Raw genomic sequence first — 16,596 nt, forward strand, 5'->3', positions numbered from 1 at the left:
GTGAATAGAGTGTTCCCCAGCGCGCGTTCTTCGTATAGTGGCAACGCAGCGGAGAGTGGGAGATGTGCAAGTAGTGTTTCGGCACCGAGTGCAAGCAAATCCGGGCAACACTTTGGCAACAACATCGAGTGCATCGAAGGCAGCAGCCGGACCCGGGCCCGGAATGTCGGCCACGGGTAGCCGCAGCGCAGGAGTTGTCCACCACCACCAGCGGGAACACCTTCATCGTTTGTGGACGAGGGTGTTTGCGGCAGGGGCGAAGGTTAGTTTGCCACCCATTTATGCGAGAGGTCGCGCGGCATGAAATGTGCCATCTTTTGACCTCTGTTGCATAAAACATGCAGTTCGACCAAAGAGTTCCTAAATCCATGCTCTAACGCGAGTGTAAATTAGTGTGACATGCGGAAGAAGACAACGAAGAGACCAGAGGAGGTCGCGGTTGTGGTCGCGGCGCGGGCAGTGATAGGGACAATGGTGGTCGGTGCATTCGCAACGCAAACCGCAACGCATCTGCGGGAAGACAATACACAAACACCGCCGCAACGCACGCGATGTACATAGTGTTTTTTTTTTCGCTGTTTTATTCGCATTTAATGCTCATCGCGCGTTACTTTGCGTGTGCACTGCTTGCGTGCATATCCCTGCGTGTGCAGCATAGAAGGAAAGCAACAAGAAGACAATGCGAGACAATTCGCCGTGTGTGTGCGTGAGTGGAATTCCTTTTACTGCCGCTACTCCTTGTCGCCGGTTTCTTTTTTGCATAATAAACGCAAAAATAATTCGCAGTAATAATCATAAAATTTACCAGATACAGTAATGTATAAACTATATTACTTTATTATTATTGGGAAAACAGTAAAAGGTTCCTTTTGTTTCCCAGCGCTGGCGGAATGACATTTTTATGCATCCAAGTGACCCACTTGAAAGCCCGACACCTCGTGGCTGCTGGTTTTATTACTATTATTACTGCCTCGTGGCTACTGGTTTATTGTTGTTAAGCGCGTCTCTCTTTCGATTGTGTTTGTGTTTCTGATCGGTGTTCCATTCCATTGCAGATTTCGGATGCCACTTACAGATGCGCGTAACGGATGCTCTGGATCCTCTTCCCGCGTTTACCTTCACCGTGGGCTCGTTTCGCGTGTCATGTGGACATAAGAGAAACCTTAGCGAGCGATCAGAGTAGCCTTATCGATAGTGCGATTGTGGCGCACGAAACCTAGCAGACAGAAGAAGACCCAAAAGTGCGTGAGATAAAGGACAGACAAAAACGAACTGAACCATGGATCCGGTCGGTCCGTGGTCGTACACGACGTACAATCGAATACCGGGTGCGGCGAGCGGTGAGTTTCATCACCATCTGGCATCGGCCGCAGCAGCCGCCGGTGGAACGGCCGGTCTCGCCGCACATCATAACGCCTCCGGTGTCGGGGTTCCTTCGACCACCTCGCAATTACTGCTACAAGCTCACACGACATCGCTCGGTGCCACGGGAGGTCCGTTCAACCCTCCGCCCGGTTTTCTGTCCACAGCCGCCGGAGTAACCGGATACGATGCCATGTTGTCACCGTTTTTTCATCCCGCGGCCAACCCGAAACCCGCTCACTACAGCACCACGAGTAGCGGGAGTAGCAGTAGCAACATCAATACTCAGCACCGGCAAGTGTTGGTCCAGGCCCAGAATCCTGCAGCAGTGGCCGCTGCAGCGGCCGCAGCAGCAGCAGCCGCCGTCGTCATTAAACAACAACCGGTGGAAAGTCCGGACAACATCCGCGATGGTTACTCGGTAGCAGCGGCTGCCGCTGCCCATCAACAAGCGCTCGGAACGTTCTTCGAACAACAGCAGCAGCAGCAACAACAGCAACAGACGGCGGCCGTTAGCAATGGTCCACCGCACACCGGGGCGACAGGCGCTGCGGCACCCGGAGGACCAGCTAGCGGATCCTGGCAGGGCGGCAACAATCAGCTGCCGAGCCCGTTTGGCATAATGCCCCACGAAAACGTCCTTCCACCGAGTCCTTCTTCGAACAATCCGGTCGTGATCGGCGGTGGTTCTGTGCCATCGAAGGTCACCTCCGTATCCGGTGGCCATCCGTACGAAGCGTTTGGAGCACACTACAGCAACACCATGAACCACCATCACCATCAGCAGCAGCAGCAGCCACTGAATACCCTGGGCGCGAAGGTTGGTGCAACATCGTCTCCGGTCGCTGGCCGTGCCTCGTCGCCGGCCGTCACGAAAGTGATCGGTCAACCGGGCGGTTACTTTTCACCCACGGCAAACACCGGCAGCAGCAGCAGCGGTCCCACGGTCACCACCACCTCGCCGTACGCCGTGAATGAATCTCTGGCAACCGGAACCTATCCGGGTTTGGCAGGGGCAGCCACCACGCAACATCACATCCCCGGCGCTGCAGCGAGTAAGTCTTGTTCCGTACCGAATGACCGGCGAGTCGGCTTTTCGTCTTCACTTCTACCGACGTCGGGTGCCGCCGTTTCGTTGGCCGCAACAACCGTCACCTCATCAGCTTCCTCGTCCTCTCCCTCGGTGGCCACCGGTGTTGACTTCAAGTATCACCCGCGAGCAGTTCCGCTCGCTTCTCCCTCATCCTCCCCCTCAGTTAGTGGACCGGGTGTGGTGCAATACTCTGCATCGCCTCGTGGTGATGGTCGGCACGGCGAGGAAAAACGGCGGCTGCATTCACCCGGTCCAGTGACTTCCTTCCAGCAGCAGCACCACCACCAACAACAGCAACAACCTCAACTGCAGCATTTTTTAAATCACTTTACGGTTCCGCGTCCGTCGGCAAATCACTCGCCACCGGTGGCAGCACAGTACGGTGGCCAGAAGGGAGCGGCGCACCGTAGTGAACCGTCCCAGGTGATCGTGAGCCAGCAACCGCAATCGTCACCGATTAGCTACTCGCTGACGGATAGTCAACAGCAGAAGCACGCTCGAAGCGGCGGCAATAGCAGCAATAGCAGTGGCCACAGTGCCGCAAATAGTAATAGTAATAGTAATAACAATGCGCCCCTGTCCCAGCAGCAGCAGCAATATCAACAGCAACACGCCAGTGCCTCTCTTACTTATAGGTCCAGTAGTTATAATCCGCATTTAGGTGCTACAGGCAGTCACGGGCTCAATCCGTCCGCCGCTAGTGGCGAGTACGGCCGGGTTTCGCAAGGGAGCGCAGGGGAAGATTCTCCCGGGCTTCCGGATGCGACAGTGGCGCATCCACATCACGCCTCGTACCACATGCTAGCGGTGGCTGCGGCGGCAGCTGCAGCAGCCGCAGCCTCTCACGCGGCCACCGGGGGGCAATGCACCCCATCGCTCACCTCCGGTTTGCCACCGTCTTCGCCCGCTGCCGGCTCAACTTCCTCCTCGTCGTCCGGTGTATCGTCGGATTATTCCTCCGGCACCGTCGCCGGTGCCCCACCACCGAGAAAGGGGTCCCCTTCGTCGTCGCTCTCAGGCTATGCGCTTTACTCTGCGGTCAATAACGGCGGACAGCAGCAGCTCTACGTGATCGATCAGTCCATGAAAGGGGGAGGGCCAGGATCGGGGCCAGGTGGAGGAGGGTTTTTTTTGCAGCATCATCACGCTCAACAACAACACCAGCAGATCGCCTACCCGTCGGTGATAACGACCAGAGCGGCACAACAACAAACTGTTCCGACGGCACAGCACCTGCAGCACCAGCAACAACATATCGGTCAGTGGAACTCGGCGGCAGCCCACGAGGCTGCTAAAACCGATCCAATGCAGATGGTAAAAAATTTACAGCGACCTCCCATGACGATGGAGCCGGTGGCGGAGAAAAATATCCCACCGGAGCCTGCCCCGAAGCCGGCATCGAAAGGATCCCGTGCTAGTGGCGCGAAAGGAGCCCGATCTCGACGCAAGAAAACAGATCCGGCGACTACCTCGTCCCCGGCAAAGGCTAACGCTACGCTAAACGGCACGGTGGGACACGAGGATGCGAGGCTTCCGAATAGTGATCGTTTGTTGCAGGTTCAGAACGTGGCGAGCAAAACGGAACACCGTGAGCCGGGAGCGGGCGAGTCGATTCAACGCTGGCATTACGGTGGCGATGGTGGTTCGGGTGGTGCTGGTGGGGCTGGTGCCAATCTCCCGGGGAGAATCTTCCCCGGCCACCATCTGGCCACTGGTTCACAGTCGTCCTTATTTTCCTCCTCACCTCACTCGCTCTATTATCACCATCCATCGTTTCATTCACTGCCAGGGGGCAGTGGCCCACCTCTGGTACCGCTTACTCCGAGTGAGATAATTAGTGGCGGGCCGGGTCCCTCCACCGTAGGCAATTTAGGCACTAGTTCTTACACAACGTTACTGAGCGTTTCGACCACGATCGCCAACAGTGAGGCTCGTAGAAGCGAAGACGAACGACGTGTTGGTAGTGGAGTTTCGGATAAGGTCGTCGTGCCGGATATAGAAGAAGAACTTGGCTTTCTTTCAGAACACAATGGAGCAAACAATAGTTTGGCTGGTGGAGGAGGAGAAGGAGCGATACATACCTCGGGTAAAGCGGTGCCTAACAGCTCGGAGACATCTGCCGCCGGAGGATCCGGAACTGGAACGACAAATAATGGATGCGTTTCGAATGCCCTGAAAAAATTCAATATTCCCGCCAACATGAACAAAGGCTTCATGGGAAGCTATCTGAAGTTTCTGCAAGGCGAACGGGACAGCTCACCGCCACCGACCACTCGCGGTGGACGGAAAGCGATATGGTCAAGGCCTGAGGGCCGCAGCGCGCCAGCAAATAAAAGCACCACTTCCAACGCTGCAGCCCAAGTGGCTACGACGACAGGAGCTACAACGATGCCCACCACTACAACAACGGCGGGATCGGGAACGTCCTCCGTCAAAGCGTTACCGTACGGTAGCAATCCAAGCGAACCGGAGCACAAGCTGGATGTTAGTACTAAAAACGGCGGTAGGGTTACGGGAGGCGGCTCTAATCACAGTATCCCTGCCCTGCAGGCCAAACAAGCGAACCACGATGGGACAGGTCAACAGCAGATGTATAGTAGCGGTGCGAAAGATAATCGAAAGCGAAAGTACAATGCACCATCGGCGGTTGCCAGTAGGAGTCAACAAGGTAAACAACCCCCACTAAGTGACACGAACTCGTCACCGCCATCGATTGCCTCGATGGCCAGTGATAGTAATGAAAAACCGACCGTACCGCCTTCGTCGGGCACTGCTATACCCTCGGCACAGCCACTATTATCGATGCCCCGAAAGGCACGCTATCTTCAGCATCAACAGCATCATAATCAGCCAGCGGTTCCTCGAACCACTCCGAGCACTGTCGATACACCGTCGGTGGTGGCAGGGCTGAGTCAGCAGGCGTCAGCCGTGCCGCCATCTACGGCGAGCATTGGGATGCTTGCGTCCCCTCTATCGGAAAGTAGCAACACGGACCACTTGCTTCCGCCCGTTGGTGGTCCCATCCATCCTGCAGCATCCCAGCAGCAGCCCCATCAGCAAGCGCTTCCACCGCAGCCACCATCACACCAACAGCAGCACGCAATGATGCACCAACCTTATTTTCATCCCCACCAACAACATCAACATCCGCATCATCACAATGCACATTTATTGCAGCAACAGCAACAACACCACCACCATCAGCAACAGCCGCAGCAGCAGCAGCAGCAAATGCAGCAACAATCCGAGGAGGCGGCTGGTACTGCGTTCAGTATGTACGATTTGCATCAACGTAGGCAACGATGGTAGAGTGACGCTGTGACGCTTGCAAGCGTGTGATGGGTGTGCTAAGCGGGATGCGCAGGATGGCTCTGAGGACCAGCTCGGATTCTTTGTTTCTCTTTACCCGCCTAGACTTTTTACACCCACCTTTCGCTAGGACATTGTTGCGATCGCGCTACATCGCTGTCATTTCCGCCGGAAAGTTTTACGATTTTGGTTTTGGTAGTTTTGGGTATGATTGCTCTAACCGATGCCAACGGGGACAAACGGGGTGCTACCGATGGTGTTTACGCGATGGCGTTTTGTAGGTCAAGCTGTAATCTTAGGTTTTAATCTTCTCCTGACTCGCGAAGCACAAAAGTGGTCAAAAGCAATAACTGTCTCACCGAGGGTGCAACAGACGATCAAACAACCGTCTACTCGTAGTGTAACGTCAGACTGTAAAATACTCACAGCAAACTTGCTGACTTTGAAGTGAATTTCTGTGATATGCCAACAGTCCCAATGTCCTCCAGAATCTCCGGAGAAGAAATTTCCTCTACCGCCTCTTTGTGACGAAAATGGAACTATTTAAAGACAGAGAGAGACGTGCGAGGTGCGTTGCTGGCGTGTATACTGTTGGTAGTGCTCTGCGAAACAACACATGACAATATGCGATGTAACGTTGCATGAGTACGTAATTCCCGCCACTGTCCACAAGGTTGAGGACACACAGGACAAACGAATCAAACGATGTGCATAGGACGATGGCCAACGTCAGAGCTACAGCTCCTACAATCACGCCTTGTGGAAAATCTCGGTTATGCTGCAGGTCGGCCAAGAAGTATTAGTGATAGTAGCTTTTTAGTGATTGGTTGGAGTTGTGCAGTGTTTTTTTTTACATATTTTATGTTTTTTTTTATAATTTAGAGCCAACGGTTCAGTAGTTTGGTCAGCTGCGAGCAGCAGCTGCACAGTAGTTGATTTCGATTCACACCTGATTCCTTCCATAGAGCCATAGCCATATTTTTTTAACTTACGTAAGTCATCCAGTGAGCAAACTATGCCCAGTAACAAGTCCTTTATTGGCTAGAATGATGATGCGAGCAAAGACGCATTTTTAGCATACTAAAACTGACTAACAGAGCGCATGTAAGGAAGCTGCTACGGAATGGGACAATACTAGAGTTAGGGTTATCGGACATCTCATCGTGAGTCGAACCGACACAGGCGTTGGCATAGCTGGCGGCCGGGTAGTAGGGCAATCAGGGGCGAGGGGACAGGAGGAAACTTACAATGCCATAAAGCGTAACGAACAAAAATCTATTGTTGAATCAACAAAATGTAGTGTGTAAGCCCCAGGGTACAAGGAGAACTCTCGAAGGAACAAACGAAAAAACCCCCCAGTAATTTTCGACACCCTCTCTCTTTCTCTTTCTCTCCATCTACCACAATTCATCTGAATGTCCACAAAGTCATTTGTAGATAGTAAGCGGCACCAGCTTCCGGCACGTTCGGAAGGTACAATTCAGTCTCGTGGACGGTGAGATACACTATGGTCTAAGTATGAGATTGTAACGCAAGAAAGAGAGGGAGAGAGAGAGAGTTTGGAACCTACGTATGCGACACGTGCAAAGAGAATATAATGCCTTTGATTTTATGACAAAACATAACCATCCCTGCGCCAAACACTTTTGTGTGTCTATTTGGGAAAAAAGCGTAACAGAGGTAGCACCCCGTGGGAAGGCCATACATTCTTTAGCCAGTTTCTGTTTGTGTGTACTGTTGTACACCAAAGTAAGAAAATGACTCACCCGCTTTCTGATATGGGCGCAAAAGGTAAACTGTCTTATTTTTGCCATCCAGTTCTCGAAGCGCAATGTGAATGAGGAAGGAACCATGAGCTCGCGAGTTGGCACGATTGCAACAATGTCCACCAATTTTCCTCTTCCCTTACTGTCCCAACAAATCGCGCCATCGTCAAGGATCGCCGCTGGCGGTCATTATGTTTCCCAAAACCTCCCGTCGGTCGTGTTGCTACTTCTGTTACGTTCGCTTATCCGAACAATCGCTTTACTCGGCGTGGTAAGTATTTAAAGTATGGTGGTGGTTACAGGACAGACCGGATGGTATAACCGACGAGTGATGCTGCTGTTGCTGAAGTGTGCGATCGAAAGAAGCTTTCACCAACAAGAGTCACGTGGTTGCTTTCCAAATACGCAGAGAGTGTAACCATTTCTCTATGCAGATCCTCTCAGCACGATGCCACCGCAGCGCCGTCAAACGACCAGTCGAAAGGCAAAGGCAAAGGCCATTTTACAGCAGCAACAGCTGCTGCAGCCCAGTACCATGGAAGAGCCGGCCGATTTTGCGCACGATTCCGATTCTGATCCTGCGTGGACACCGACCGACGATAAGGTACGTTCCCCTTTTTCTCTCGAGGGAAGGTTCCTTGTTCTCGTCGTCGGTTGAGTCACTTGTAATTTTTCCTTACAGGACGATGACGATGAAGAGCCCATTGTTGAAGGCAGCAAAAAATTTGCGAAAAAACGGACCACAGCTCAGACCAAGGAACAACCGGAACGGGCGCGGTCCAACATTCTGTCAGGTATCGATCAATCGTTGAAGCATAATCCACATAACAGCCCTTACACTAGTTATCGACCCGTTCTTCAGATCCGTGTTCCATTGCTATATCAAACATAGAGACAGTAGTGCAATTAGGCTGTGAATAACGGTAGCTAACGCTCATTCACTAACATTCTACTCGTTGTAATTTTCCTGCTGCCATTTTCCCATCCTGTGTGATTCTCATCCGTAAATCTTCTTCGCAACATCATTACTTGGCTCACAAATAATAAATCACCCTGCCCGACCTTATGGTAAATGTTTTTTCTGCTCTAGCGTTGGTGGAAGTAGTTGAACATTAAGTGGCCGAATTTGTTGCGCAAGTAAAACCAACCACCGATTGATTGATTTGAACGTGTTTATCTATTTTCCGTGACCGACGTGACGTTGTTCAGTGGCAGCTGCAGGCGCCGGCATAGCCGACTATGATTACGGAAGCGACGAGGATGACCCTTCCACCGTTGTTCTGACGCAAGAAACGGTATTATCGCAGCACACTTTGTCTATCCAACATCAGCAGCTTCAGCAGCAAGCGACGATGCTTCACCAAGCACCAGCGCCGTTGCAACACCAGCAACAGCAGATGATCAACGCGCAAACACAGCCAATCCTTTACGGCCAACAAGCAAACAATCACATTGCAGTACCGGATCAGTATGGTATGCACCACAGTCAGCCACAGCAATCGTTCAACGCACCCGGCACCGCAATGATGGCCAGTTCCATCTCCCAGACCCCAACTGACGAGTTCCAGGTTGGCCTTGCCTTTTTGACGATTCCAGATTTTCTATCTACTAATGCCGCCTTGCGCCGGTCCGTTTGTTTTCTCCGAAGGTGGGGGACTTTGTTGTGTTGCGGTCGGATTTGGTGCAAAACTATCCGTTCATCTGGCGTGTCGATGGCAAAACGTTGCTGCAAAAATACGAAGCGTACGACGATCCGAGTGGCAAAACGTTACATCGGAACGTATCAACCGTAAGTCCCGTCGGCGTTCTATCTCCTTTTGAATCGTATGTTTGAGTGAGGTGAGTTAATTCCATCGAAAACTTTTCGCAGTACGCCGCGTGGAATGGGGAGTCGAAAAAGTTGTACGTAAAAATTCCCGTCCGCTTCCGGGCGCACAACGCGACGGAATCGGTCGTCGAGTTTATGCGCAACGAACTGCCGATCAGCCCGGACGAGTCTGGAGGGACCGGCTCTGATGGTAGCAACGGCGGTGCCATCGATCAGCAGCAGCAGCATTTCCTTGATAAATCGATGGACGAAACAAAGATGTACCAGGACGTGTTTGAGGTGTACATCCAGACGCTGATATCGCAGGCACTCGATGCGAACTTTTTGAAAGAAATCTTCCAGGAACAAGGTAACTGTAAGTTGCGCGTGTTCCACCAGGATTTCCACTAATTTTCATTCCCCCTCTGACGATAGATGATTACTTCCTGACACGCGTGAAAACGATCGACAATCTCACGGAGGACCGCCGGCGGCGTCTCATTCAGCTGACGCCCTGGTCTCGGAACATACTGACGTCGATTGGTACCTTTCCGGCGTACAACATCATAACCGAAGTGCACCATCACATTCACCAGCTTCAGCCGGTGTGTGTGGCCTGCCATCAGCCGGGCATCGCGATGCGGATCGTGCTGCAGGGCCAGACGTACAACGCCGCCACGCTGGCCCCGGCCGCAGTAGACGCTGCTTCGCATTACGATAAAAGCTTTCAACTGTGCAGCGCGTGTTCGGTGCGATTCGAGCTACTGCACAAGATTTGCCACCAAAAGTACATGATGTTTGTTGAGTGTGCCAAGCGCGTTAACCAGCAGATTTCGCACGATTCCGGCAAAGCGGCCACCGTCATCCTGAACGAACTGCTCGCCGACGAACACTGGCTCGCGATGGTAAGGCGCACCCTGAGGCTAACCCATTCCGCCGTGTCGTTCACCGATCTCCCTTCCGTTACAGCTCTTCAAGGAGGTGCGCAGCATATGGGCCGAAATCGAGAGTCTCGAGCGTCAGCAGTGTCGGTTTTAGGTTTATATTTCCAGGCCAGCCCATGGGCAAATCTGTTTGGTTTTTTTGTTTGGTAATTCATGTTGCTTTCGAACATGAGGCAGGTGTCGTCTCTAAGGACATGCTTTTATATGTATATAAATTCGCAAAAACAAATAATCTGCTACCTTACATCCAGTGGTGACCGGAGCCATGGGACGTATGGGTGGTTGGGTGCCGTATCGCTATTGCTAAGTGGAATTAGGTGGATAAGATCAAACAAAAAGGTTTGGTGGAAAGTAGGACTAGAAACTACGTGACACACTGAGTTGTATTTTAGGACGAAATAAAACATACATGCTTCCAACTTGCAGCGTGTCACACTTCCCTGGGGTGGAGCTGTTTCTTTCAGTACCGGTGCAAACGAGAGTACCACACTTTGACTGATTAAAATGCAAAGTCCGAATCCGTTGTATTTTCTGTCTCGCCAAGAGTAATATGACTAGTGGTTGTACTGCTTTATTCTAGGTTCCTTTAGTCTAGAGTCAAACCTTTCTTTGTCTACGTGTTATGCAGAATGCGACAGACGCTCGCATCGGACTCGCACTCTCAGTAGATCACTCGCGAAACCTCAAACCGGAAGTCCGAAACCGTTTCCGGCGATCCGGTTCGGTGTAGTTTGGGTTTCCATCCGTTGCCTTTTACTTTTTGGTATATTTTTTTCAACTTGGAAGAGTAGAAGAGGAAACGGGAAGAAAGCGCAAGCACAAACACACGGGCAAGCATCATGCCGGAAGAAAGAATTAGGAACGGCTCATGGTCACAGCAACACAGCAACTCTTACGACGCACAGTCCGCAGCGTAAGCGGTTTTGCAGCAAACTTGTTTGCCACGTGTTCGTTACGCTCTACCCGCGCCAGAGGTGTGAAAGAACTCGAGAATATATAAATTTCATTATCCCTGTTGTCTTTGCCTTTTGCTTCGTTAAGATAATTGAGCATATGGTTAGGGAGGGCGCACACTTTTTCCACGCACCGTTCGCGTGCCTGACTTTCTGAAAGAATCCTGCGAAAAGGAGGAGATCAGAGGTCGACGACCCCCTATCACCCCGAAATCGGGTTTCTTCCTTTGCCGAATCTCAAGACAAGATCTGTTTTCAACCTCCGCCAACGATATCGATAGCACCGCTCTCGGTAGACGGTGTTTTAGAAATCAATCGAGAAAATATAAAATATCTTTGAGGTTGGACCCACCCTCAGGTTAGATGTCCTTTTTCACTGCACCTTGCGGTGGTTGATCCTTAGCGGCGGAAGGTTCTTTAGTGGTCGAGGAGACATTCCGGGGTAGAACGGCACGCAACAGTGGAGGGAGCAGTGCGTTGCCACCGAGAAACAGAATGAAGCCACTGTAACGGACCGCCGTGTAGATGTGCCACCACTTGTGGAAGCTGAGAAACACGAACGGCACCAGACACCAGCCGGCCCACACGATCGTGTAGAACTTGAGCACTACGAAGACAAGGGCCCGTAGAAGGGGTTGCTCCCGGTACAGCTGCTGAAGCTTTTCGCTCTTCGCCAGAATCGGTTCCACCTACGAGCGAAGCAGGAGGAAAGTGGATAAACAGATCGTTTCGAACCTACGGTAAACTCTCACGAATGGACGTACCTCCTTCTCCATCCGGATCACGGTGAACTCCATCAGGAATGTAATGTAGTATCCACTGTGGAACCCGTGCCACACGGCCAGGAATAGCAGCGCGCCCAGGTGACTCAGCATGCGGTTGTTAAGGAAACGCAGCCGCTTGTAGACATAGTTGGCGACCCACGTGTTCGTCTGCACGTTGAACGATTCCACGTAGTGGCCGTATTTGCTGGTGTTCTCGAATACGCCCACTTTGATGTTGGTACAACCGGAAAGCTCGTCCGAGCAGTATTCTCGCTCGCCGGGCTTTGCATCAATATACGTCAAACCTGCACGGGACACGGGGATTAAGATAGTCAACTTTCATGCACTGTCATTGACCTAAATATTAAAGCGCCGACAGCAGGCCACGCTGGGAGACAGAGAGAGAAGAGAGCAGGCGTAAAGATTGCACAACCCACTTACCGTACAAAACGGCGGCCCCCTCAGCCAACAGCCAGATGGAAATATATTTGTAGAGCGTAATCCTTCCCCAGCAGCCCATGTAGATGTGTTTCATGAGCAGCGACTCCTGCTCGAACTCGCCCGACATCAGGTACGCATCGGACACGTACTGGGTGCCGGCCTGGTTCACCACCAGATAGAACACGCCCTGCAGAAACTTTTTGATCGCGTACGCCGGTGCCCCTTGCGTGTGCGGCTCGTACGCACCGGAAATGAAGCGGCGGTAGCGCAGAAAGCTAAACTGGGGCCCAACCAGCACCGAGGCCGGGAAGTAGCTAAATGCAATCAACTCCAGCGGGGTCGGGGCCGTGATGCACTTGGCATCGGCTTTGCCCTGTCTCTCCTTCTGGCGGCTATCGGAGAGATCGAACGCAAGGCCAATCAGCCGCAGGACGAGCACGCAGTGCGGCATCGTCCATTTGATGTCGTACGTGTCGCTCGTGGTAAAGTAGTACCCTGGGGGATAAGCAAGAGGTTACGCGCGTCACGGTCTCCATGGGCCCATCGGCTTCCTCTCTCGTTCCACGTTCGTTTGATTTGACCACCAAATCTCAAACCATGAGGGCATAAGTTTAGTGGCACAATTTTATCATGCCTACGGACATTGTGACACCCATCCATGCCCAGTTTGAACTTTGAGTTGTCGTTCGAACCAGGAAATCAAACGAGTCGCGGCCCGAGCGTAAACATTCGTCCACTCACCGGTAAGCAGATAGCCCATGTGGAACGCGAAGCTCACCGGCACCAGCAGGGAGCTGGTGCCGAGCAGCGAATTACACACGAAGGTAACAACGACGGCCAGCAAACTATGGCACACGTCGGTGCCATAGTTAAACACGACGATCGATAAGCCGGTGAAGGCGAGGAAGAGGTTCCGTACTGTCGCTCCACCCTTCAGCTGCCGGTAGACCAGTCCGATCGGGTACGCTGCAATTGGGAAAGGGATAAAAAGGCGATGAAACCCCAGGTGGAACAAAAGGACGACGGCGGTGGTTCTTCGGCGTTGCAGGAGGCGTCCGTTGGTGTTAAATATAAAACGGCTAAAAATATATGTGTAATGCCATACTGCACCGACCGGGGAGGGGGTCTGTCCAATCGATAGCACGAGGGCGAGAAAGAGATTGGCAGCCGCCCCATTGGCGCCCCTCACGCGAGCCTAACCTTTTCAAATGACGATGATTTTCGTTATATCATTGCCGGGTAGCTGGGTAGCTTTATCGAATCCCTTGCCTCCGCGCGGGGAGCATCCACGTAATACGGCGACGAAGAGCGAGAGCTTACGCGTTGCCACGTGTTTTGCGTAATGGCCCCTGGCCTCGCTGCGGGGAAACACTTACCCAAAAGGACGGACAGAATGAGCCGGATTGCGGGCGCCGATGCACCCGACACGCTGGCCAGCGCTTCCACCGGGTTCAGCATCTTCAGCGAGTGTTACACTTTTCCACTCCTAAACCGCTGGGCCTCAGTTGCGAGGTTTCTGTGTGCCGAATTTTCCCACCACTCTCGCTCCACTTCGTGCCACGTGCGGCCAGTGATCCGTCACCACCGTTCGGAACGGTCCGAAGGAAATTATGTAATTTGCGTATTTTATCCACACACCGATAGACAGGCAGACCGCCCTGGGGAAAGCAATAAATTACACTACTTGGTGAGTAATTTCCTCAACAGCCCCCATCGGATCCCATCCGCAATCCGGGTCCACAGATGATGCGTTGTTTTTCCGTTTCACGTTCCCAGTGTGGCCGTGTTTATTGCGATGTGCGAATTGTTTTGAACGGCGTGACACAGTTTCGCTCACACCGACCTCTTGCTATCGCACCACCAACATGTTCACTGTGCAAACAACGAGCCCGCACCGCACGACGATTCGCGTAAATCTGGAACCGAATCGACCGAACCGCGGGACCGACCACCACACGCGTTCACCGATGGCGGAAAGCAAACAACAAGAAGCAAAAGGAAACGGGTTCGCGGTTTAAGCGCCTTGCTAGTGGTAGTAGGCCGTTGTAGTTGTGTGGTGATCGTGTGGTCATGAAATGCAAAACAATCCAGCGAACGGTTTTGAAGCCGGTTTCAGCGCTGAGCCACGTTTCGGTCAAAACGTGCTCGCATCACACGCTCAGGCACGAAATAATAGTCTCATTGCATTAATGAAAAGCGGAAGCACTCGTTTACTGGAGGCGTTAATACGTAAATTGCTTGTGAGAACACGGAAATGGGGTGAGCATAGCTGGGAAATCATGATGCCTTCGGGGGGGCATACCTAAAATGAGCTGCACACTTTTGCTAAGCGTTCCTCATGATTTCAGGAACGAAGGAGAACGTGATTTTTAAGAACGTGAACAATGGTGGAAACTTTAAAAATACTATAGATTTACACGCAAACAATATCGATTGATTCGCACCAGTATTTATAAACAACTGCCTGCGGCGGAAGAAGTTTGACGTTTCGAGCGCACGTTGCACACTACAAATGCTACGCGCCGGACGCCGTTGTAGTGTTTTGACAAGTGCTCAGCAAAATTTCAAAAACGACCGTTTGCTGAGCACTTGGCTGGTTACAACGCAGAAAACGTTACAGCAACGGTTAAAGCACATTTACGAAATATTTTTATTACTATACTCTTGTACAATACAATATCATTTTCTTGTAATCTTGGTATAATAGTTCATGTCAAGTGGTTGGATTTTTCGAACCGTGTTTGCCGTGTCCGGGTTCGCTTTTCTCGTTCGTGTTCTTTTGCTGATTCTTGTGTTCTCCGGTTCTCCCATCCGGTCACGTTGCTCCCGGCCTCCCCCGGGGAAACCATGGAATACTGAATGGTCCAGAGCGGCTGTTCCGACATTTGTACGTGTAGCTAAATTAGCGCATTCAGCTAGGTATTCTCTGATAGTACTCTGATGGTTTGTTGGGGTTGCCTAGTGCCTGGGTCGGGAGTGGGTCGAGCAGAAAAGGTGCGCCTCAAAACTAGAACTATAGGCTCGATTCGAAGATCAGCCGCGCGACCGGTTGGTTGTACGGTTTTACTGTGTTGACCATCTAATTGACCTCATAACCGTGTGCATACCCATGTGTCGGATCTCGTGAAGCATTGTATAAACGTTGTTCGAAAAAAGGTACACAAAAAGTAATCCTATCGTCGCTCGGCGCGTTACAGATTTGTGCTTCCGGTGTGCAGTATCGTTGGCGTTAGTACAAGGGGTATAATAGGAAAATGAAAACGCGATAGAAATAGAAGCTGAGGTTTCGTTTGAAGACTATCACTTCCCTCCGGAGGAGATTGCCGAGGAAAGTGAGGTTCAGCCTTGACATTTGTTTCCACTTTGTTGTCGGTGTTTCCGTTTTCGGTTTACGATTGTTACTTTTCTGCTGTCCGATGCAACGGAACTGAGCGAACGGGTTTCTTTTTGTTTCGAGGTTTGATGGTGTGTGTTTGTGTTCGTGACTGTGTCCTTCCGTGGGCGGCTTGTCCTTACGCTTCATTCGCTAGTGATTGTTTCACGGAAACCGAACAAAAACAATGGAACCAAACCGTGGTGCCTCAATCGAGGAGAGGTTCGCTAGTTTCGCTAATACGTTCGGAATATTTTTTTTGCTCTCCTTTTTTATCAATATTTTGCGAGTCTTCTAATGATCATTTATCTACGCGTTCCACTCCGTTCCACTTTTGCCAATGGGAAAAGTGTCAACAAAATGGTGGTGAATGTTTTTATTGCCAATTGTGTTATTCCTCTCGAAGCTCGTCGCTATAAAAATGGAACCGCTTCGTTCGTCCTTTCGGCCATCCGTTGGTAAATAATCTGTGTATGTGTTTGTGTGTGGTTCAAACCTCGTGCTCCGGCCCCACCGGGTCGCCCTCCCGTTATTGTACAATGCCCTCTTCCTGGGGGTTCTGCTGTGGTGGCTTATGCTCTTCTCGGGGCCGCTTCTCTTGTGCAGCTTGCTGATGATGATGCGCAATGATTCAAAAATACATCATCACGTGCGCGATCGTGCGGGCGCTTCCGCCGGAACTCGATCGACGGCAGGCCGACGATCGGCTAGCGCTAGTGTTTTTGTATAAAAACCGGATGCCCCACATATTGTGTTTCTCACTAAAGTGTTTTGCTTGGCTCTC

General features: G+C 51.7%; 2 protein-coding genes across 2 annotated transcripts; one reads left to right on the forward strand and one right to left on the reverse strand.

Annotated features, from left to right (window-relative positions):
- Nucleotides 1–1,279: 1,279 nt before the first annotated feature.
- Nucleotides 1,280–10,597, forward strand: LOC131215044 (uncharacterized). The gene is made up of 9 exons (XM_058209422.1): nucleotides 1,280–2,035; nucleotides 2,066–5,123; nucleotides 7,965–8,134; nucleotides 8,213–8,324; nucleotides 8,740–9,098; nucleotides 9,179–9,319; nucleotides 9,401–9,707; nucleotides 9,773–10,242; nucleotides 10,307–10,597. The coding sequence occupies exons 1-9, from the start codon at nucleotides 1,280–1,282 to the stop codon at nucleotides 10,373–10,375; spliced, it is 5,442 nt and encodes a 1,813-aa protein (XP_058065405.1). The 3' UTR covers nucleotides 10,376–10,597.
- Nucleotides 10,598–10,792: 195 nt separating this feature from the next.
- LOC131206304 (lysophospholipid acyltransferase 5) lies at nucleotides 10,793–14,383 on the reverse strand. The gene is made up of 5 exons (XM_058198813.1): nucleotides 13,816–14,383; nucleotides 13,181–13,405; nucleotides 12,440–12,934; nucleotides 11,999–12,303; nucleotides 10,793–11,923 (listed from the first exon to the last, which is right to left on the reverse strand). Exons 1-5 carry the CDS (start codon nucleotides 13,895–13,897, stop codon nucleotides 11,594–11,596), a joined length of 1,437 nt encoding a protein of 478 aa, XP_058054796.1. The 5' UTR covers nucleotides 13,898–14,383; the 3' UTR covers nucleotides 10,793–11,593.
- Nucleotides 14,384–16,596: the final 2,213 nt, after the last annotated feature.

The sequence above is a fragment of the Anopheles bellator genome, chromosome 1 (assembly GCF_943735745.2).
Source record: "Anopheles bellator chromosome 1, idAnoBellAS_SP24_06.2, whole genome shotgun sequence".
NCBI classification, from domain to species: domain Eukaryota; kingdom Metazoa; phylum Arthropoda; class Insecta; order Diptera; family Culicidae; genus Anopheles; species Anopheles bellator.

Coding starts and splice junctions, on each gene's coding strand:
- LOC131215044 (XM_058209422.1), top strand. CDS start 1,280: ATGGATCCGGTCGGTCCGTGGTCGTACACGACGTACAATCGAATACCG. Junction 2,036..2,065: donor CTTCTTCGAACAATCCGGTC/GTGATCGGCGGT, acceptor GTGCCATCGAAG/GTCACCTCCGTATCCGGTGG. Junction 9,320..9,400: donor TACATCGGAACGTATCAACC/GTAAGTCCCGTC, acceptor AACTTTTCGCAG/TACGCCGCGTGGAATGGGGA.
- LOC131206304 (XM_058198813.1), bottom strand. CDS start 13,897: ATGCTGAACCCGGTGGAAGCGCTGGCCAGCGTGTCGGGTGCATCGGCG. Junction 13,406..13,815: donor CATTCTGTCCGTCCTTTTGG/GTAAGTGTTTCC, acceptor TCCCAATTGCAG/CGTACCCGATCGGACTGGTC. Junction 12,935..13,180: donor CATGGGCTATCTGCTTACCG/GTGAGTGGACGA, acceptor CTTATCCCCCAG/GGTACTACTTTACCACGAGC.